We start from the raw sequence: 21901 nt of genomic DNA on the forward strand, positions 1-21901 counted from the left end.
AATATTTAAAATAACATTCAGGTCGGCCTCACCGTAAGAGAAATTTTCTCTCTCATGCTGTTGCTCTCACTTCTCACCCCAAAGGCTAAATTAAAACCTTACATTACTAGCAGAAGGAGGTGTCTCAAACCTCCTCCTGCTAAAGCACATCAGATCCAAATCCATCATCAAGTTGCTGTTCCTGAGAAATGTTTATTTTCCTTTTGTTTTTAGTGCATGTTACGACCCAGGCATCTAGGACACCTGGGTCGTAACATACGGGACACAGGCAAATCAGAATTATAAGGATTAATTTGACAAAATGCTCCCGAGTTCAGGTTTAAACGTTCACAGAGACACAAACCAATACAAGGAGCTGAATCGGTTAAAACACACACACACACACACACACACACACACACACACACACACACACACACACACACACACACACACACACACACACACACACACACACACACACACACACACACACACACACACACACACACACACACACACACACACACACACACACACACACACACACACTTAATGCTATGATAAAAGACAACACTGTCCAAACTGAGACCAAACACTAAACTTTACACAAACTCTACATCCCAATCAGGGACTACCCTGCAAACTCAGGAGGTTTAAAGCAGGACCTCACCTGCATGTCTTTCTAAAAGGGGACTTGTCTTCAGACAAACACATAAAACACACACACCAACTACACACCATGACACAAAACACATATTGGCCACACGGATGGTAAAATAAAGCCGGGGAGAAAACAGGCCAGAGACAGGGTGTCTTTGAGCTGTTTGTCCTCCTTCAGCTGCTGATTGTGATTCCCTCCAGCTGGGCGCCTCGGGGCTGAGCCAGGTAGAGCAGGAGGAGACAGATGCTGCAGAGCAGCTCTCCTCAGCACACGAAGATGAGAACAGGCGGCAGAAACACAAACAGCTGTGGCCGTAACAGTGCAAAAGGATCAGATCAGAAAATGCACAAATCATTTGACCCTTTTATTACATTTTAGTTTGACAAACTAAAACTATAAAACATCATGACAGAGTTCAAGTTTCATAACCAGTCAGAGGCAGAAGCTTTCACCTCTCCAGTGACGTCTAAGACAACGGAGTCAGCCAAATATGGAATGATGACAGAAATAGGAAAGAGCAACACAGACTTGCAGTCAGTTCACTCACCTAACACGGATGTTCTGGGATTACGAGAGAAAGAACTAAAACCAAATAAATGTGTTAAAATATCTGAGGAGAAAAAATTGAAGAGAGAACTTTTGGAGAAGTCATCTCCTCAAATATAACCAGATCTACAGACACATGCTATTTAAAAGTAAAACAATATTTTTCTGTAGAAAAACTAAAGTCTGAAAACGAAATTCATCTTCTTAAAAAGGTAAAGATCTATGTCCTGAAACAGCTCTTCCTTCCTGATCCTGATGACATCACCTGTCAGATTCAGAGCACGAACAAAGAAAACATAGCATCTTGTTTGGGAATGTTGTATTTATTCTGCAAATGTGTTAATTACAGGTGATGTGTAGCTTGCTTTAGTACTACTGGGGTCGGTGCCACTGGCGCAGCACCAGTAAACTCCAGTAAACCCACTTAAGCATTTGTCTGTTTTGTTCAGCTAAAGACAAATAAACAAAAGTAGAGGTGTTTGGAAAAAGAGCTTCATCCTGCATCCACGTCTCGTTCATAGCCACTCACACACAAATAAAAACAACAACGTAAATAAAAACAGAGAAGTTAATCAAGAAACAGCTAAATACAATAAAATAACTCCGTCACCGACCTTATGCTCAGCAATCATATTTACTTTCTCTGTGATAAAACTTCATCGTCGAGCTGATAGAGGGAGCAAAAAGGAAGCTTTTGTCAAGAGATGCTAAAAAAAAGTCAAGCAAGAAGAGAGAGAGAGATGTTGCTAAGGCCGAAGACAGGAAGGTGACCTTGAAGAGGAGGTAACTGGGTCAGTGCTTCAGAAAGACAAACTGTCTCTCAGCTTGGCTGGAGTCCAGTGTTCAGAACTGCAGCATCGTCTCACACCTCATCCTCTTCACTCGCGTTCTCCTAAGAGAAGGGTCCAGCGGTTGTTTCAGATCCCTGACTGTCTCCAGCTATGAAAAAACATTCACAGTGTGTGCTGAGGACAGCCGCAGAGGATTCACTTCTGCAAGAATACAGAAAAACTAGAATGAGAGTACTGTCCAAAAGCCCTTTTTATAACTCCGTACTCTTCCACTGATCCAGTGTTGTTCCAATGATGTTATTGATGAACAGTCACATTGTTTTAAATCATCATGTCGGCAGTTCGAGCCCCACCCTGGGGCTGCTTACTGAATATGGTCGGGCTGGTGGAGAGGCCAGTGGAGGAAGGCCTGTGGTGTCAGAGCAGCCAGAGGAGGGTGGAGGGCTGCAGGAGGCGTTGGGGAGGCGGTGAGAGCGGGCGTCTGTGTGCCAGTGGGGAAACTGTAGCTGAGGAAGCCACTGGAGGGTGAGGGTGAAGGGGCGTACGGGTACTGCTCCAGTCCTGAGGGGGCATAGGGGCTGTACTCCAGGTAGGGGGGGGTGAGAGCTGTCGCTGCAGGGCTGAGGTGAGACTGAAGCAGGAGGCTGGGCTGGACAAACGCCTGGGGGTAGATGTAATGCTGCGTGAACCTGGAAGGTCAGAACATTAACATGTTATCACGCTGCCTCACCGCAGAAAACAATAAACTGGACTCATTTATCAGCAGGTTATGCAACTCTAACTCAGTCCTCCTCACAGAAAACCCCACAAACTTCACATGAGAAAATCACATGTGAAACATCAAACTGCCATGTGACAACATGTGGAAAAACATGTAAAAAAATAACATTTTTTATGAGATTTTAGAACTTTTCAACATTGGTGTGGTCCCCTGTCATCACATGGACTCACAGGTCGCATGTTTGAATGTAATATGTGTGGCGGAGTGTAACTAAATGATTGAGTGCAACGTTTTCCAAAGCTGACGACTTCTGTTTTCCTTTCAGGGAGACGAAGAAACAACATAAAGGGCGTTTAGACTTTTATTCTTTCTAACATTTTCCCATCTCAAGAACAGGAGACACACAAACTCATGAAGCTAATCTCCTTTACCCCTAATTATCACACACCGTCTTAAAATAGATCTTCTCCCTTGAGTGTAAATTTAATTAGCTCGCTGCTGGAGAAATCTCTCACAAAGAACCTTTGATCCAATTAAACCATTTATAAAAGTAAAAAAAAGTTTTATTTTAAAGTATGCCTTCTGAGTTTTACGTCTATACGAGCTCACAAACACAAAGTGACGCAACGACGCGCTGTGGGAGATTATTACGACTCGGCCGTGCCCTTGCCCGAGGCCTACCACTTAACCTGAGCTGCCTCGGTTACATACGGCAAAAAGCTGATCCGATCAGAGGAACCGGGTTACAGCAGCGCTCCAGTCCAAAATGACACAGCTAGACAGTTTTTAAGGCTCGCCCTCTCCTCATCAGCGCCTACAGGCTGAGCCATTAACCTGACAGCACACTGGAAGTGAGGTGGAAGGGCTGGCCTGCAGCTGCTTTCCCCTAAACACAAGCAGAACAAGCGTGCTTTCACAGCAAATAAACACACGCCTGGACCTGCTCACATGTATACACAACACAAACGCACACACAAGTGCAGCCATCCCAGTACCTTCTGAGTGTGTTCATATTAAACATTTTTTAACTTATCTGACCTTGCAATGTTTGACTCATAAATGTCTCAGGTTCTGCTGAGGCACACTCACCCCGAGCCTTACACACTCACTGTTTACAGCTGCTTGCATCTATCTGGCCGCTTTTATGCTAAAACTAGTCATTGCAGGTTACTGACACCCAAAAACACACACTGGATTAGGCCCTGCTACACGCTCCATGACCTGCTTTACCTGCTGGAAGTTGGCTGGGATGCAGCTAAAATGGAAAACCTCCTTCTGATTCTCTATTTTTTGCATCCTGTTGAAGTTGCTCTGCACCCCCACACCCCCTAACCCACAAACACCCCGTCCCCAGAGCGTAAGTCTCTCTGATGGGGTCAGGATGTTTGCCGCCGTCACTTCCCATCGACTAGGCTATCTTAGCTGCCACCATATGAAGACTACACGTTCGATATCTAAATATTACATCGGCTGCTGACTGACCTTTACACGTTACAGCTGCTCCAGTGACACACTTTATACTTTAATATTTATCCTTTTAAACGTTTTATACCTTTATTATTATTTTTTTGCATTTATTTACATTATGATTCACATTCATCCAGAAAATAATAAAATAAATAACTTTATTTGATTTGAGAAGATCGTATTATGCTAAACTAAATACTGATGGTGTAATGGGGTTATTGGACTCCACATCGTGTTACAAACCACCACCACGTCCCTGTGGAAGATGTCCCATGGATCAATCATAATCTGTCACACGCAACGTGCTTGTCTTGTGTTGAGAAGACTTTCACGTAAACCTGAAACCTCATGCAAAGTAACAAGATTTTGCCTGGTGATCTGAAAAAGGGACTAATTTTGTTGCCTACATCTAATGTTTCAATAAAATCTGTCCAATATGTCATGAGATGTTTTGAGCAAAATCAGATCTGTCGTTGGGCGCCTTTCTGCTGTGGGAGACGGGCTCCAGAGCAAGCATGAGTAACTTCATGCAGCTGATTTAGGAGGTTCTGAGAGAGACAGTCAGAATCTGCAGACTCATGACAAAAAACAACGTAGAAACTCTAAACAAAGCCCTTCCTTGTCCCTTCCGGACCCTGTCTCCTGCAGCAGAAGTGCAGTGTCATTGGCCCAACTGTGTGCTGCTGCCTGACGCTGTTCACAGGCCTGACTGATCCAATATGACAGCGGTGTCGTACGGAGGGAGCCTTGCCTCGCCTCTCATCGTTCCTGACTGTCAAACACACATTACATGTATATAAATATAAATACACACAGGGAGGATGTGGGCAGACAGCTGAGCAGACACAGAATTACACAACATGCACTGAATCATGCAGGAAGTCGTCCTAATCAGGAGTGAAAAACAAGTGTAACACACACTTGACAGGTTGTGTGTAGCTGGTGAAGCAGCTTAGAAAGGGGTGTGTGTGTGTGTGTGTGTGTGTGTGTGTGTGTGTGTGAGAGAGAGAGAGAGAGTGAGGTTTAAGCATGGCGGGGCTAATTGGTGCAGCTGCATGTATGCTCACTAACGGACTCATGAGAGCAGAATAACCTCCACTGCCTCCCGTCTCCCTCCCGCTCTGGGTTTTACTCTCTCACTGCCACCCCCCATGGAGAATACACCAGAAAACACCTGCGCCGTCTCCCAGAGTTCCCAGAGTTCCCAGAGTCAAAGTCAGGCTGTCTTGTTTAAGAAGAGAAAGATCCTGAGAGGTGAAGGATCAGCCGTTATGTCTCTCAGGCTTTAGGCCTTTAACAGCTAGGATGACGGATATGAAGAAGATGAGTCAGATAAGGTTAGAAAACACAGACACACACACACACACACACACACACACGACCCTCTGTCCTTTCTTCGTAAACACGCACGGCTCGAGGGGGGACTAGCCAGCGCCGGCTCTGGACACTCAGCTCTGCTGTCAGCGGCGAGACTTCAGCTCGATTCATTCAAACAGGGTCGTGTGATGCTGAGGAAAACTAAACTACTGGCAGGTTTACAGAGTTTTGTAGTCGTGGAGACGCCTCTGTGCCTGTAACTACACTGATGAATGAAGGTGTGTGGATGTTGTGATGGATATATTTGATCTCTTATTTATTCGACCCTTACAAACTTACAGTGGGGCCAGAGAAGTTGGTTTTATGACAGCCATAAAAGTTTTTCTTTTTAGCTGCAGTTTCCTGAGAGTTTTGCTTCAAAGGGCAGGAGAAGCATCATTTACACCCCCTTCTCCTGTAAGCACATGGGTCCAGATCACCCCTACAGAGGGCCTTCCTTTGTTCTCCCCATTGGGTGGGGTGGGGGGGGGGGGGGGGGGGGGGGGGGCAGGGGGGGATATGTAGAGTGTGGGGACCTCTGCTGAGCAGGACTCACTCCTGAGGCTGCTTTGGGAAGAGCCTCTGTGACTTTCTCCTCATTACAATATTGAAATTAAACCCTTTTGATTGAATCATGGACTGCTTTCTCATTCTTTTATTATGTCTCTAAAAGAAAAGCCACAACAATTTAAATCCCAGTCCTGATCTCTGTGTCACATCCTGCTCTAACCACAGGTTCCAGAAGATCGAAAACATTATTTTATTTTCAGCTTCATTTAAGTGATTAATTGAACTTCTATTAACCTAAAAACTTAAGAAAACTGACACAGTTTTAGAATAAATCCCTAATAGGCCCAAACATGGACCAGTCTTTTAAACATGACCCAAAACTCACGTGTGATGTTGCCCTTTAACCCCAATCTGAGCGTACGTGAAACATTAATTATGATTAATTGTGTTTATTAGAAAATCCTGACCTGCAGAATTAAAAATCCCTTCAGTACAGACTGTCTGGCAACATGAAGTAGGCTAAAAGATCTCAAAAAGCAACACATCATGCCCCGTTCTAAAGAAATTCAAGGACAAGCTAGAACAGCTGAAGCCCTGCTGCCTCACCTGGTTCAGGTTAAGGTCAGAGGTCATGATACAGCAATGTGGAAAAATTGGATCAGACAAAAGGAAATATGATGTTTTGAAGGAGTAGCATTGCATCTGTTTCACAACAAACATCCTCCATCATGCTGCAGGCACATGATGCCAACAGAAGTGTTGATGTAACCTGAAAAACTCAACAAAACCGAGCTCAAACACTTTATTCTCCACGTCCGTCACAGGTCTAACAGGAGGGAGAAAGGGGCAGCAGGATCTGCATTCAGCAAATGCGTCACAAGACAAAAACTGAAAGCTGAAAAAGGAATCTGAGTCTCACAAAGTGAGTTTCTGCACTTTGAAAATCAAAAGAATCCCTTTTGAGTTTTATTTTTCTGTAATTCACCAGAAGTGGCTCTTTAATTGGGTCCCTGACTGGAAGGAAAATCCACCTGAGGGTTCACCATCTACCCGAAAGCCCCCAACAGACAGAAAACCATAGCAGCAAGAAGAAAGAGAGCTGGTTCAGAGCAGGAGGGTGACAGCTAAAGAGGGAATTCAGTGTGGATGTTTAAAAGGACTCGAAGCAACGGCCCCCGCAGAGGCAGATCCATGATGATTCATGACGCTTTGCCCAGGAAGGTTTTATTATAAACCAGATTCATCATACCAGCTTCTAGAGCTCCACTGAACCGGATCACAGCTACACCCTGTCACAAGAGTGCTGTAAGTCTGTCACCTCCCTCAACAGGAAGTAACCCCCCCCCCCCACACACACACACACACACACACCACCACCTAAACAGGTCTCACCACACATCCATCTCCTCCCTTCTCCTCCCAACTTCCTTTCTCTCAAGAAATAAACACCACGAGCATCTTCAGAGACAGAAGAAACCTCACTTTAGTAAAGCAGCTGCGCTAACCTTGAAGTCGACCATGGGTGACCCCCCCCCCAAAATAAACAGGAACTACCCAGATCTAGCTGTACCTCAGAGTCCGTTTTTGCATCAGCCTGTCCCCCTGAAGCTTTCTGAAAACACACAGAAGCAGCAGACAGATCTGTGCTTTGTCTTTGACATTTGTTGTTTATGGCGTGTCCATCTGAGGAGTCCCCAGCAGGGACGGGGCTGGGGGGGGGGGGGGGGGGGGGCAAAACAGCTCAAGACAAGTTTAGGTAGATTTGATGTCTAAAAGAATAGTTTGACATTCAGGAAAGAATGTAAGTTTTTTTATTTTTTTTATTTCCTTAGTTTGCTCTGGGGGAATCAGAGCAGACTCACGGTTGCGTCTAACATCTGGGACGACAGCAGCAGCTGGTTGGTTTAGCTCAAACACACAGAGGGAGATGAGATGACTAAATCTATAAAACAACTCTCATTGTTTTGGTTGTTCATGTGAAGAACAGTGGAAACCTCAAAAAGTAACTTAGACCTTCTACTGTGTTACATCATTTATCTGTGGGTTTCCACTGGTTTCCACGGCTCCCAGTTAAGCAGAAAATGCTTTCATTACATCAACCTAGCTAATACAACACTTTCGTATCAGAACTGCTTTAATTCTTCATCTCATAGATTTAACAAGACGCTGGATGAGTTCCTTACAGCTTCTAGTCCACACTGATATGACAGCATCAGCTCCCATAACGATGAGAACCTCCCATTCCACCACATCCCAAAGGTTCTGTACTGGTCTGAGGCCACTGGAAGTCCACTAAACTCATGGTCATGTTCTAGAAACCAGTTAGAGATGATCTAAGCTTTGTAACATGGTGCATGATCTTGCTGGAAGTGGCCATCAGCAGTCCATGTGGTCATAAAGGGGTGGACATGGTCAGCAACAATACTCAGGTGGGCTGTGGTGGTAACCAGGCTCAGGTGCTTCAAGGTTCATCATGTTGTTCAGAGATGCTCTTCTGCAGACCCTGGTAGGAACCCGCATCACTATTTTCCTCTGACCTCAGCCGTGCATCTGCTCCCTGGATATTTCCTCTTTTGCAGACCAGTCTCTGTAAGCCCTGTAGCTGGTTGTGGGTGAAAATCCCAGTAGATCTGCATGTTCTGAGTTTCTCTATGCATGCCAGTCAGCTTCATGTCCTCTAGATGCTGCCTGGTGATTGGCTGATTAGCTGTGTGTTAGTGACCAATGACAATTCTCAATTGAGTTAATAGATAACTGATAATGTCCTGTTAAAGGGCTTTAGGGATGCTGTAATTTACGTAATTTACAAGTAAATAATTTTAATGAGATATTTGTTCTGAAGTTGGTTGCAGGGGCGTGTCCAGGAAGTGGCCTGGGGTAGCACATGCCACCCTTACCCCAAGATTCCACTACCTCCGCTCCGCTCCGCCCCGCCCCGCCCCGGCCTTCTGCAGCCGCTCGCTTCCGAACTCAATGGTACCCGCTCTACAACGGCTCCGCTCCGGTGCGGAGACCTGAGGTGCGCAAACAGGCATGCACGGGATTGTCGAGATCTTGCGAATGCGATACAGTCCGAGCAATAAACGCGGAAGTTAGATCCAAACACCCGTTGTGTGGGAGAAGCATCAACATGAACTGTTTGATCTGCCCATCATTTGTGTTGAGAGATCAGCAGTGTTTGGATCAACAAAGTGTGACTACTTTGATAGTAGAAACTGTATTTATGGCTTATTTTTGTGCATTTAAAGTTCAACCGCCATTGATAGTTGTTAAAAATTGTGAATATGACACAAAAAACGCTTTTTGTTCATCGATTTATTGTGAAATAACGGAAGTTGTGCTTGCTCCCTTTCCTGTTGGGCGGTTGTGATTTCTGTCCATTGACTGCAGAGGTGCTCCGGCATTCGGCAAAAATAGGATCGATCCTATTTTTGCCGGATGGCGGAACGGCGGGCGGCGCACTGCGCCGCACGGCCGCAGTAGTGGAACAGCTCTGATTGACTACAACGGAACCGATTTTGCTGCGGAGTTCGTGCCGGAGCGGAGCGCAGCGGAGCGAAGGTAGTTGAATTTTGGGGTTAGAATCTGATTTGCCACCCCAGGTGCCACCCCCCTAAGTTCCAGTTTAAATTGACTTTACATTGTCGACAAAAGGCTTGGGTTGTAAACTCCAAAATAGTGTGTGGTTGCATGCACCTTTCACCTTTTTTTCTGGCCCAGGCATGTAGTATTACTATTATTTAATATTTTTTCATATTCACATACATAGTATTTAGATTCCCACTCAACTCCAGTTGGTGGCAGTCATGCAACAAGAAGTGACTTGCTAACCACCACAAAAGTAGAAGATGAAGAGGGAAAAAAATGGTGATTGTGCAATGTGAAACTCAAAAATTCACTAGAAAGTAAATAAATAAATAAACAATTTGTGTAAATAAATAAATAAGCATAACCATTGGTGCCACCCATGAATAAACAAGTGCCCCACATGGGCCACCCCATTTTAAAAGTCCTGGACACGGCTCTGGTTGGTTGTCAGCCACAGTTTCAGCTGCCACCATGAGCATTTCCTACGAATGTCGATTTGAATCTTGGAAGAAGGTCAGATATGTGGACTTTCCCGATGGGGAGAGGGTTGGTTCTTCATCAGCAGCAGCAGCAGCTCAGCCCAGTCTGAACCTTTAGCTGTGTTGTTTTTTATTGTGCCTAAGATAAAAGTCCTTCATGCTGCGCAGAAATGCTTCAAACTGACTGCAGTCATACTGATCATGTCAAACAGAGTCCTGGAGCAGAAACATCTCAGCTCAGACAGATGTGTCCTAAGCACATCCACAAACAAACATACAAACAAACAAACAAATCTAGCAGCAGATTCCACCATTTATTCAGGCCTATAGTTTATGTCTAAGCAGAAATCTGGGACCATCTGGGATGAATGAATTCAGACCCTAAGACAAAACGTTCTTAAGTTTCTTAACAACACTCAGAGAGACTTTCTCTGTACAAAAATATCAGTTGAAAAAAGTGAAATGGTCACTTTTCCTCCTGCAGCTGTGCTGCTGCTCTGAGATCTCTCGAGGTTAACGCTGAGGCAAGTTCTGGTATCGCTTCTTCTTCTGCTGCTGCACATGTTCTACTAAATAAATCCTTGTGGTTTTCAAACCACAAGCTGACAATTAGATGCCTATGCTGAATATATGAAAAGGTGAAATGATGAAGGGGTAGATGTTACAAACCTTACATTTATTCATCTGGGCTTCAGTAAACAATTAAAGGTGCATTATGTAAAAATGAAGTAAAAATGCATCCTGTGGTAAATTGTAGTTACCACTTTAAACAACTCTGGAGCTTTCCGACAGCTGTCGTCAAATTACAGTTGTAGGCGCTGCAGCATAAGCTCGCGGGAGACACGGCAACCCCAAACTCACTGACGCTAAATGGCAGTTCTGTCCCTCCTACCTTTATTTTGAAAGGAGAAAACCTGACAATCCAGCAGCCAGCTGGATGTGAAATATGTTTTAGTTTAACCTTCCTTCCAACATGACTGAAACATTGGACCCTTTAGGGATTTTCTCTATGTAAAATTCTCACTATATCCTTACATACTGCACCTTTAATTTATTTATTATTTAATTTATCTATCTGATTAAAATAATGATAAAAACAGCTCCCACTTTCTTGTTGATTTGACAAAATAAAAGCAGCAACAATTTCCTTTCTGACAAATGACTAAATTATGAATCGATAAATCACCACAAAGATGCATTTTATTGTCTAAACTTCAGCAAAAAGTAGTGTGTGTGTGTGTGTGTGTGTGTGTGTGTGTGTTTACACCGTGTGAGTGTTTGTTAGTTTTAGCACAGTTTCCTCCTTAGTTTCATGCTACATGGTGTCAAACTCTTCAGAATAAAAGGCCAAACCCTCCAGCTTCAATTGTCCACCCTCACTGAGCAAGACGCCCTCTCAAACCCTCTTCACTCATTCATAGACTCATCTGGGTCAGCAGAAATTCCCCCATCCCTCATTCACAAATTAAGAACTGCAATATTAATAGCACTCAGAAACAGTTTTGGTTTTTAATGGACTCTCCTGCAGCGGCAGCTTCTGACCGTGTCAGCCTGCAGAACATCTGATAGTTCATGTTCATGTTTGTCAGACTCATAAAAATTCTAATTTTAGATTTTTCCAGAGTGTTAAGGGAAGATGATGGATTGTACATGACACCATCAGCCAGCCATCGCTCACCTCACTAGAACATTATTGTGCAGATTTGTTTTTTTTTAATAAAGACTGACATTCACAAAGGATCCTCTAAATTTTAATGCCACGTCACCATGATGCTAATAGTTGTGGCTCTGACTGAAATAGTTTGAAGCTGAATATCTGGGTTGTGATGAATTTTATGTTATACTCTGTTTAGACAGCTGACAGATGGGTTGGGCCAGTTACAAGTCAGCTAAAGCTGAGTGAAAGTAGCATCTTCTTTGTGCAAAAGTACACAAATTAATCAAACCTTTAACCGTCGTGTGTTTTTCCTCTGACGGGAACGAGGACGCAATTTGCTATTAATAATAAATAAAATTAATATCCTAAGTTGCCCCGCCTCCTTGGTACATGTTGCTTTATGTTGATTAAATGCACAGGTTATCCGCCTTGTGCATTCTTTCATTTTTAAAATAAATAGAAAAGTGTCTACACTTTGCAGTTGTGCATTTCTAAAGTGTTTAATCAAACAATAATATTGTTTAGACAGTAAAATAAGATGAACGTTGTTTATCATGATGAGACATTAGTTGTTGACTGTACCACGCAGGACCTGCTGATTTGAATATGCATAAATAAATGTTATCTGCAGGAAACATCAGGGTCTGGTTGAACGTGTAAAGGTAAATTCATCAAAATCGTTTATCTTGTTTTTTTCAGCAGGAATGAGAGACGTTGGGTAAGGATACGTTGGCTCATATGAGACATTTGGCTGTGTGTGAGGAAGCGTGTGTGCGTGTTTAAATTCCTTCCAGCCACACTGACGCCTGACTAATTTGCGAGTGAAGTTCAGATTTTGAGCATCTCTGGAGCTTAATGGACCAGAAACAACATGGAGCTGCAGCGTTCTGACACTGAAGCAGACTTCTCCAGAGGTTTTAGGACTCAAACAAACAACAGCCAGTTTATTTTCTCCACTATTTCTCTTACAAGAGAGAGAGAAAAGCAGCATTTGTGCTCACAGATGTCAAAGACGGAAGTGTTGAGGAGGAGGCAGGTGAGAGGGACGAAGAGGAGGAAACATGAGTATTGATTCTTCTGAGTCTTACCCGTACTGCCTCTGAGCCCACGTAGGATGGACCTGCTGAACTCCAACTGTAACAGCTGAACACAAAGAAACAGAGAGGAGGGATGTTAGCATGCCCACACACACACACACACACACACACACACACACACACACACACTATACATTGTTTCTGTTTGCTGCGCTCAGACATTAGCATGCACATGTTAGCGCTACACACCTCCCTGCAGCTTTCACACACCAACAACAACACACACTACAGCGAGCCCAAACATCCGTGACCTGGTTGCTTCCAGATTTCTTCACCCCTCCACTTACTCACTGCTTCTTTCAGCGCTGCTTCTGTTTTACGACTCTGCTATGACTTCACTACCACTTGTCTTTTGTTCAAACCTTTATTTACGTGCACTTTTTTCAGAGAAGACAGACATGCTGCTATTTCTTGCTCCTAACAGTCCCATCCCCTCTCGCTCCCTGTATTGTCTCCTTCTCTCTCACACAGTAACAAATCACCACGCGCTGCCGTCTCCCATCGGCTGCATGTTTGGGGTTGTTTTGCAAAGCTGGCCCCTGGAATAGCGGCACAGAGTCAGCTGTTGTTGGCGCCCTCGTTTGCCAAGAACACCTACACCAAACTGGATTCCAGCTGAGCTTTAGATGAAGCAGAGAAGGAGAGCTTTCGTCAAAATCTACAATCAGACCTAGGAGGTGAAACAAGCAGTGTGTGTGTGGAGGTGGTTAGATCTGGAAAAGGCCTGGTGGGAGGAGAGCTATGCAGGCAGACAAAGACTGGATACCGGGAGGAAATGAGCAGACATTTAGCTGGGTGATGGACATACCAGTGGTTTAGTGTGGTCCAATCACTTAACCTCACATTTCTACACATCATATCTGTCTACTTATCAGACAATGCTGCTATAATAGCAGAGAAGAGCTGCCACAGAAGTCCAGACATCCAAGCAGGAAGTAAATGTAGAAAAAATGAGTTTCATCCAGAGTTGATGCTTGAAAAAAGACCCACATGGAAATATTCCTACGCCACAGTGTGTGAGGATGATAACTGAAAATAATGGAGGCATATCATTGACATGCATCACAAACTACCGGTGTGTTTTGCCCTTATTCTGCCATCTTTACTTAAATCACCACCACGACACACATCTGAGTTAACCTCAGGTCTGATGTGAGCTGTTTTTATTTTTTTTGGTAATTTGGTTACTTTTACCTAATTTGCTAAGAACCACACATTCAAATAACTCACAAAAACAAAATCTCAAAAAACAAAACAAAGTTCCTGAATTTAAATAGTTTTTTCCAACAAACTAAACATGAATTGATTTAGGAATGTTTGCAAAAATGATGACATATGGCTATTTTTTCAGGAACACGCTCTTTTCAGAGACCTATTTTATAGATTTACTCCTGAAAGAAAAGGACCTGCAGGAGAAGTTGCCGACAGATGGAATAATCCAATTATGACTCAGTTGTCCCATAAAATATTTACAGCTATTTGGTTAAAGATTGGCCAAAACCTTAATGCTGGTATGAGGTTTTGAATACTTTAACAAAGAGACTTACACGTCTGCGTGCTGCGAGGCTTAGCACCAAGATAAGCCAGGTTCACATTAGCCTTCCTGCCGTCAATGATGGGGTTGGCGTCCTTGCACGCCCGCTCTGCTGCTCCTCCGTCCACCATGGTCACCTGTAGGCAGCACCGCTGGTTAACATCACTCCATGAAGTCTGCACTCTGCTTCCTGCTGTCTCTTTTCAAATAATACAGTTGCTTTAGTCAAACGAACAGCTGATACCAGCAGGAGGGGACGTCTGTGCTGTGAAACGTTTTCACTCCATTAAAAAAATCACGAGTCCCTCATATCGCTGGGGAGGGATTTTGTCCCACCCTTCTTTGCATGAATTCAGCTACTTTGGAAGGTTTTTCAGCAGGAGGTCAAAGGTCAGACATTCTCCTTCAGGATTTTCTGTTGGAGGGAAGGATTCATGTTTCCATCAGTTACAGCAAGTGGTCCAGGTCCTGAAGCATCAATGAAGGCCCAGACCATCACGCTACCACCACGTCTGAATATGAGTGTGAGGTCCTTTTGCTGTAATGCAACATTAGTTTTAGTGCAGATGGAAGAGGACACACCTACAAGAAGGTTCTACTTTTGTCCCATCAAAATATTTTCCTAAAAGTCTCGGGGGAAAGCGCTTGGTAAATGTGCGTCAACCTTTGTGTAGCTTTTTGAGCTCTTTTAGCCCATTGCATGAGGTCTGACAGGTCCTGTTTTACGGGTTTATGGATTCCGCAGGAGTCAAAATATGAAAAACTGAACAAAAGGGACTAAATATTTCTTCACTGTCAGTCGAGGGACTGACATGGGAAGATGATAAAAGGTGAAGCAGCTGCACATGAAACACAAGCTGCAGAAAACTTTATCCTGCAGACTCCTGGTGTTTACGCAGAGATGGTTTGGTGGAGTGCTCGGTGCCAAAGCGGAGACATCTCAACACACTCCTGATAGACACACACTTATGCCACGTTCTGGTCTTGCCTGCTTTAGTCACAGACCCACTGTAAAAGACACAAAACACACAACCAAACCCTTCCTCGTGGTGTGTGTGTGTGTGTGTGTGTGTGTGTGTGTGTGTGTGTGTGTGTGTGTGTGTGTGTGTGTGTGTGTGTGTGTGTGTGTGTAGAGGGGGAGGGGGTGAAAGGGGAAGTCAGAGTGAAAGCAGCTGTCTTATCATCGGCAGCCAACTGACAGGTCCCACCTCTGAGACTGGAGACCACCTCCCTTCACACACAGCAGAAGTTGCTGTTATCCCCATCTCTCTCTCTCTCTCTCTCTCTCTCTCTCTCTCTCTCTCTCTCTCTCTCTCTCTCTCTCTCTCTCTCTCTCTCTCTCTCTCTCTCTCTCTCTCTCTCTCTCTCTCTCTCTCTCTGTGTGTGTGTGTGTTTGTTGCACAGAAACATATATAATGACACAAGAGATAACTTGTCTCTCATGCCCCAAGCGTGTGACTGTCACCATCTGAAATGCGCGCAAACACACACACACACACACACACACACACACACACACACACACACACACACACACACACACACACAGTTTTAAAGTGGCAGCGCGTGCGTCTTCAAAACACAACAAATCCAGTCTAAACATTTGTAATTTATCGCCAAAGCACCCCAGAATAATCCCTGTTGTCCCGTCAGAGTTTATTCTACCAGCAGGCTCATCATGGACTCACAAAGCCGTATCCTCTCGACTTCCCAGTCTGCTTGTCCGTGATCACCACCGCTTCGTCAATGTCCCCGAAAGTCTCGAAATATTTCCTCAGCGAAGCGTCGCTGGTGTGGTACGGCAGCCCTCCCACGAAGATCTTGGTGTAAGTTGTGTCCTTCTCCATGGTGGGGGGCATCATTTCTAAGGGAACCCCGACCAGCTGACTCAAAACCAGCGGCGAACTCATACGGCTTGGATTAAAATAATACAGCATAAGCATAGAAACACAAAGAGCGACAGAGAACACAATCGGACCTAGTAATAACATCTGGTTCTTGAGGACGCAGCAGCTGGATGGGAGTCTAACCTGACAGGTGTTTGAGGACTCGGCGGACTCTCTCCTAGTCGCCCACTCTCCTCCTGGTCCAGTAGCAGAGCGGTGCGTCTTTCCCCGCCTCCCGCTCCACCATTTAAAACAGCAGTAAATAAACTAATCTGCAGGCTTTTACTTGATCATGTCAAAGATTCAGACAGGTGTTGGAACAGAAAACATTAAATTATCCTACATTCCCATGTTGGATGTTTATTTTATTCTTACTGATTATATGAAAACCAGCAGGAGCTGTGAACTTATTCATACTGAGTAAAGGCGTTGCAGTTGCTTTTGAAGTGCTCCTGTTGAAACGTTTTTTGTTTTGTTTTAAACATTTTTGCAGTGTTTGATAGTTGAAAAAAACATTTCAAATAAAAATTTGTATTAATTAAATTTTTATTTCTTCAATTTTCTATTTTAACCCTTTGATGCATAATGGTCACTGGTGGACAGGCACTCCAAATTATTATTATTATTATTGCTATTAAGCACAGCTGTTGAAGACTATTGCATTTGAGCCCCTGTGGACTTCAGTAAGTCAAGCCAACATATTTCATGTTCAGAATGCACGCTGTCCATCGAGGTGGACATGCAATAAATTATTTGTAAATTATTTAATGTTACCAAAAATATTTGTTGAAATTTGTTTCATTCACACCTAAAGATGAATGAAAAAATTGTTTAAAAAATCATGGTTGAAGATTTCATAATTCATGCATCAAAGGGTTAATATCATATTTACTGAAATACTTTTCATTGATTTACTCTAATGGGCCATTCCCATCTGTACCGGGTCGGCCCGGGCCGGGTAGCCCCAGTCGGCCCCAGCCTGGCCCAGTTGATTCCACACATCCTTGCCTTAAGCCCATGTGGGCTGATTCTACCCACCAATCAGAGGCTTGCTCTAATGGAAGGTGTGAATTTGCTGTCAGCAGTGGGTGTGTTGGCCCTGGTCGGCCTGAAGCAGACCCCCTCGAGAAGAGGGCTGAGAATGAGCCTTGGTTGGCCCGGAAAATACCAGGCCACCCAGATATGTAAACAACCTACGCTATACCCAGCCGGCCGACCCGGTACAGATGGGAATGGCCCATAAAGGTCTGCTGGATGTTATTTATGGAGCTGAATCAGCTACTGCATGTCTTGATTCACATGAAGCTTTAAGGGTCCAAGCCAGATGACGTGGAGGAGACCGGGGACAGTAGCAGCAGGGGTTGGTTGCAACCAAAGCTTTAGACAGAGATCTATGGCCCAATCCCAATACTCGCACTTGCATCCTCGCGCCCTTCATTTGCGCGTTCCCGGCCAGGGGTGCGAGTGCGGAAGTTGACCACGCCCCCATAATCTTCACTTCACCCAAGTCTGCAGCGATGCGGACCTCGAGCAAGGGTATTACCCACAAGTCATTGCTGCAGGAGAAAAGGCTCAAGTTCCTTTTCTAAAAATAGGTATTTTCTAATGAAATTAGTTCCTTTGAGGACGATTAGTTGATGCTCTAAAACTTTTAGACAAAGCAGCAATGAAGTTAAATTTATATTCAAATAACTGTTTGGCTGTCGGTTTAAAAGTTGTTAATAAAGGGTTTTGAAAAAAGTATCACAGCAACCAGCATCCCGGCATGCATTGCAATCGATGACGCAATGCTTCCCGTCTCAATTCTGCACTTATTTGCACACTTGTGTGCTACACACTCAAAGCCTTACAGCCACTTTCTCCAAGTGCACTTTGCTGAAGCCTGCAGTATTGAGACTGAGCCTATCTTAAAGGCTTTGGTATCCCAAAGGGTCTGGTTGCAACGTGTCATTTTCCTCTAATCAGAAACAAGCTAGACTGATGACACTGGCCCGATCTCCATACTCGCACTGAATTTATCAGATTACTCTTGCTAACATGAGTTCATGCAAACTGCCTTTTTAAAAACCGAGGCAGCAAATAATATGTGTCATTCTGAAAAGGTTTCCACAAAACACAGCAGAGACGTTGTAATGTTTAAATATAAATTTGTATTTACATTAATATTAACATCAAGAAACAAGGTAAGAAAAAAAGTGACGTTAACTTTTACATCCTGTGATCCTGTTTCCCAGATGAGCTGTGGAGCTTCAGCCAGGAGGACTTTCTCCCCATCCTCATCACTTTGTTTTTGATTTCTGTTGATTCATTAACCGACACTATAAAGCAGGGTGCTTGAAAAACAACTCCCGGCTGTCGCTGTGAGACATAAATGACATTTCTCATGAATGAAACCTCCATTCGAGCTTAAAGGAACATTCCCGTGTTAAAGAACAGCACCACAAAATTAACTGGCCTCAAGATCCATGAGAAGAAAAAAAACAAAACACAAAAAACAAAGATTTAAACCACCTCAGCAGAACCAGACACCCCCTATAATCCACTTCATACATATGAGGGTATATTATATGGAATTCACCTTTGCTCCGTGTGTTTAATATGCATTAATGTGCAACAGTAAAAGCAGACAAGTATTTGTACAACATACTGAACTGTTTCTAAGCACTGCTGAACAACAAACAAAAATCTTTGGATTGAGCATATGTTCCAAGGTCAAAACTGCAACAGGAAATTCAACAAGGAATAAAGAGAAACCCCAACATAATAAAGAAAAAAGGATCAAGACACTTTTCGTGTGCCATCCTTCGAAGATCAACACGGCTAAAGCCACAAGACGGGTTCTTAGAGACTCGTAACTGGCTGAACGAATAAATGACCGACACTTTAAACACTTAAAACCTCGGGGGGAAAACGGAGGTCAAGTTCTGAAAATACTGACCCCACAAAAAGGCAAGACGTCGGAAATCCTAAAATAACACAATCATGTGCCAACTCTATTTGTATAGACTTGTTTTTGTTCTTTTGTTTTTGTAAAAAGAAAACGTATGTATAAAAAGGATAACCCACTAGCACCTGTATATTTAAAACTACTTCCTAAGCAAATAAAAGGAGGATCTTGAATCAAAGATTAGAAATAAAAAGGTGCTCTCGGACAGATGGAAAAGTGGCGGTATGAAAAAAAATATCTATATACATCGCTTACAAAAAGAGGTCTTTTTTCCAACTGAAGCTTTAAATCTTGAAAAACAAGCTGACCTATGACAGAATAAGAAAAATTACACTTTTAAATATCAAGCCTTACAATCTGTGCAAAAACTGAGTGACCTACAAAAGCATATATATATATATATATTTTATATTCATATATAGTACATTTGAAGCATATTTACAATTCATATTCACAGAAAGGAGGAAAAAGGCTTCAAACAAGACATCAGGTCTAATACTGCAGTACCGTCGCTGTGAGTGAACAATGCTTCAGCTTTGTTATCAGAGAAAACCAGGAGGAAGGATTATTGCTCAGGTTTGTCAGGCCAATTTAAAAAAATACAAGCGCTTCTTATCTCTTAATGTGAACAAATTTCATTGGATGCTTGGCAATTGAGTTTTTTTCTGCACGTTCATCGTCTGTATGCACAAATCGATCAGAATGTGAATATAATTTGTCTATTTTTCATATTTTTAATCGTGACGTTAATTGTTTTCTTACTCCTACAATTCATTAAAAATAACAAAAATATTTTAACTTTGATTTAAAAATGACTTTTCAAGATATCAACCCATCACTTCATAAATCCGTAGAACTACTGACTAGGAGAATAATTTAGGAGAAATACAAAAACTCTTTTTCTTGCTGTTATAAATGGATAAAATCTGTGCTTCCTGTCGTTTCTCGCTGTAGAACCAAAACTGCCACAGTTACTCGTTTACAAATCTTTTTTTCTTTGAAAGGAAAACACACAAAACAAAACAAACAAGGAAGAAGAATCAGGAAATGTCTGCTGCTATGTATTAATTCTCATGTAAAGGCCTCTATATTGCCACGATCCTTTTGATGTTGGCTTTCTCTTAAAGTGCAATCAGCCAACAAGTACTTCAGTCACAATAAACGGCATCCTGGAGGACGAAACCATGTGCTGTTACTTAATGACATTCATGTGAACGCCACCATCTGAGGGCTCCTCCACCAGAGCTGTCTACAGAGATCCTCCAGCAGCAGCAAAGATGGAGGCTGCTTCATCCCACAGAGTTCAGGATCAACATGTTTATATCTGAATCCAGCTGCATGGTACATTCGATAAGGAAGAAGTTGTTTAAACATGTTTCTGTGTGAACCAACTTCACCGTTTGGTCCAACAAATGGGCGTGTGTATACAGAGACACACTCCAAAAGAGAGAAATGCTAAAGTACGGTCCATGAGAGGTCTTCAGGTGAAGGGAGGACACCGGGGAGGGTCTGGGAAACATTTCAACGGGATGAGAGGAAGTGGGCGAATTAACAAAACCTTTGTTGTGCCACCCATCACCTGATAGATCACTCGATTTGCTTTTGTTAGTCTTCCTCTGTGGGTGTGTGTGTGTGTACTTGTTTAACTATTCTACTTAGGACCAAAACTGACATATTCACTAATCTTCTGAAGACCAAAACCTGGTCCTAATATGGTGGACCCCTATTTTAGGCTTAGGGGTGAGGTTTAGAGGTAAGACATGAAATGAGTTTTTGTTTATGAATACACTGGTTAGGGTAAGGATTAAGGTTAGGCATAAATGCAGTTACTAAAATGAATGGAAGTCAATACAAAGTCCTAATATGGATAGAAAAATGAACTTGCGTGTGTGTGTGTGTGTGTGTGTGTGTGTGTGTGTGTGTGTGTGTGTGTGTGTGTGTGTGTGTGTGTGTGTGTGTGTGTGTGTGTGTGTGTGTGTGTGTGCAAAACAGTAAGAGTTTATTGGGTTTTTATCAGTGATGCATATCTTCATGAGAGTCTGTTGTTTTGTTCCTCAGGCTGTCAGAGTGACACAACGGTCCACCTAGGACACTTTAATCCTCACTCTCCAGATCTGCAGCCGTCGGCCATCTCTGGGAGGGGATCACAGTGAGACCAAAGCTCCAGTCGCGTCGTTCAGCAGTATTTCTATAAGAACAGGAAGAGGGTAAGGAGAGAGCATGAGCAGCTGAAATGTGAGTGCTAATAAAAACAACAGCATGAAGAATAGCATGTCTACAAGGTTGGTGTGAGCGCAGAAGGCTTGCATTTCAAAGCTAAAACACTTTTTAATCAATTCATTTCACAAAAATAAGTACCTAAAAAGTATCTGCAGTGTGTTATGATCGTTGATTCAAAGACGGGGGAAGTGATGAATACTTAAATATCAAGTGATTATTTTAGCCTTTGCTAATAACCAGGATATCAGAAAGGGGCCATCAAAAGAGCCCTGTGGAGCTCCTAAATCAGGGGTAGTCACCCCTCTTCCCAGCTTGTTTAGTTGTTTCCCTGCTCAAACACACTTGATTCACCTGTTCAACTCTTAAGCCTGATTTATGCTTCTCCGTCTGCGTCAGTGCGGAGACACGCAACGCCATTATCCGTCCTTGCGTAGGGCTCCGGCAGGCACGCAAGTACTT

At 43.3% G+C, this 21901-nt stretch overlaps 2 protein-coding genes across 4 annotated transcripts in view; both read right to left on the reverse strand.

Moving 5' to 3' along the window:
* Nucleotides 1-994: 994 nt before the first annotated feature.
* Nucleotides 995-16498, reverse strand: rbm38 (RNA binding motif protein 38). The gene is made up of 4 exons (XM_070545256.1): nt 16078-16498; nt 14403-14526; nt 12847-12901; nt 995-2669 (listed from the first exon to the last, which is right to left on the reverse strand). The coding sequence occupies exons 1-4, from the start codon at nt 16378-16380 to the stop codon at nt 2345-2347; spliced, it is 807 nt and encodes a 268-aa protein (XP_070401357.1). The 5' UTR covers nt 16381-16498; the 3' UTR covers nt 995-2344.
* Nucleotides 16499-18402: 1904 nt separating this feature from the next.
* LOC107391157 (nuclear receptor coactivator 3) overlaps nt 18403-21901 on the reverse strand; it is an 83058-nt gene continuing 79559 nt past the window's right edge. For all 3 annotated transcript variants that reach the window (XM_054746075.2, XM_054746072.2, XM_070545034.1), the window contains exon 23: nt 18403-21410. In XM_054746075.2, the coding sequence (XP_054602050.2) occupies nt 21399-21410 (12 nt within the window). In that variant the 3' untranslated portion in view covers nt 18403-21398. The remainder of the gene's footprint in view (nt 21411-21901) is intronic.

Source organism: Nothobranchius furzeri, chromosome 15, assembly GCF_043380555.1.
Source record: "Nothobranchius furzeri strain GRZ-AD chromosome 15, NfurGRZ-RIMD1, whole genome shotgun sequence".
Taxonomy (NCBI): domain Eukaryota; kingdom Metazoa; phylum Chordata; class Actinopteri; order Cyprinodontiformes; family Nothobranchiidae; genus Nothobranchius; species Nothobranchius furzeri.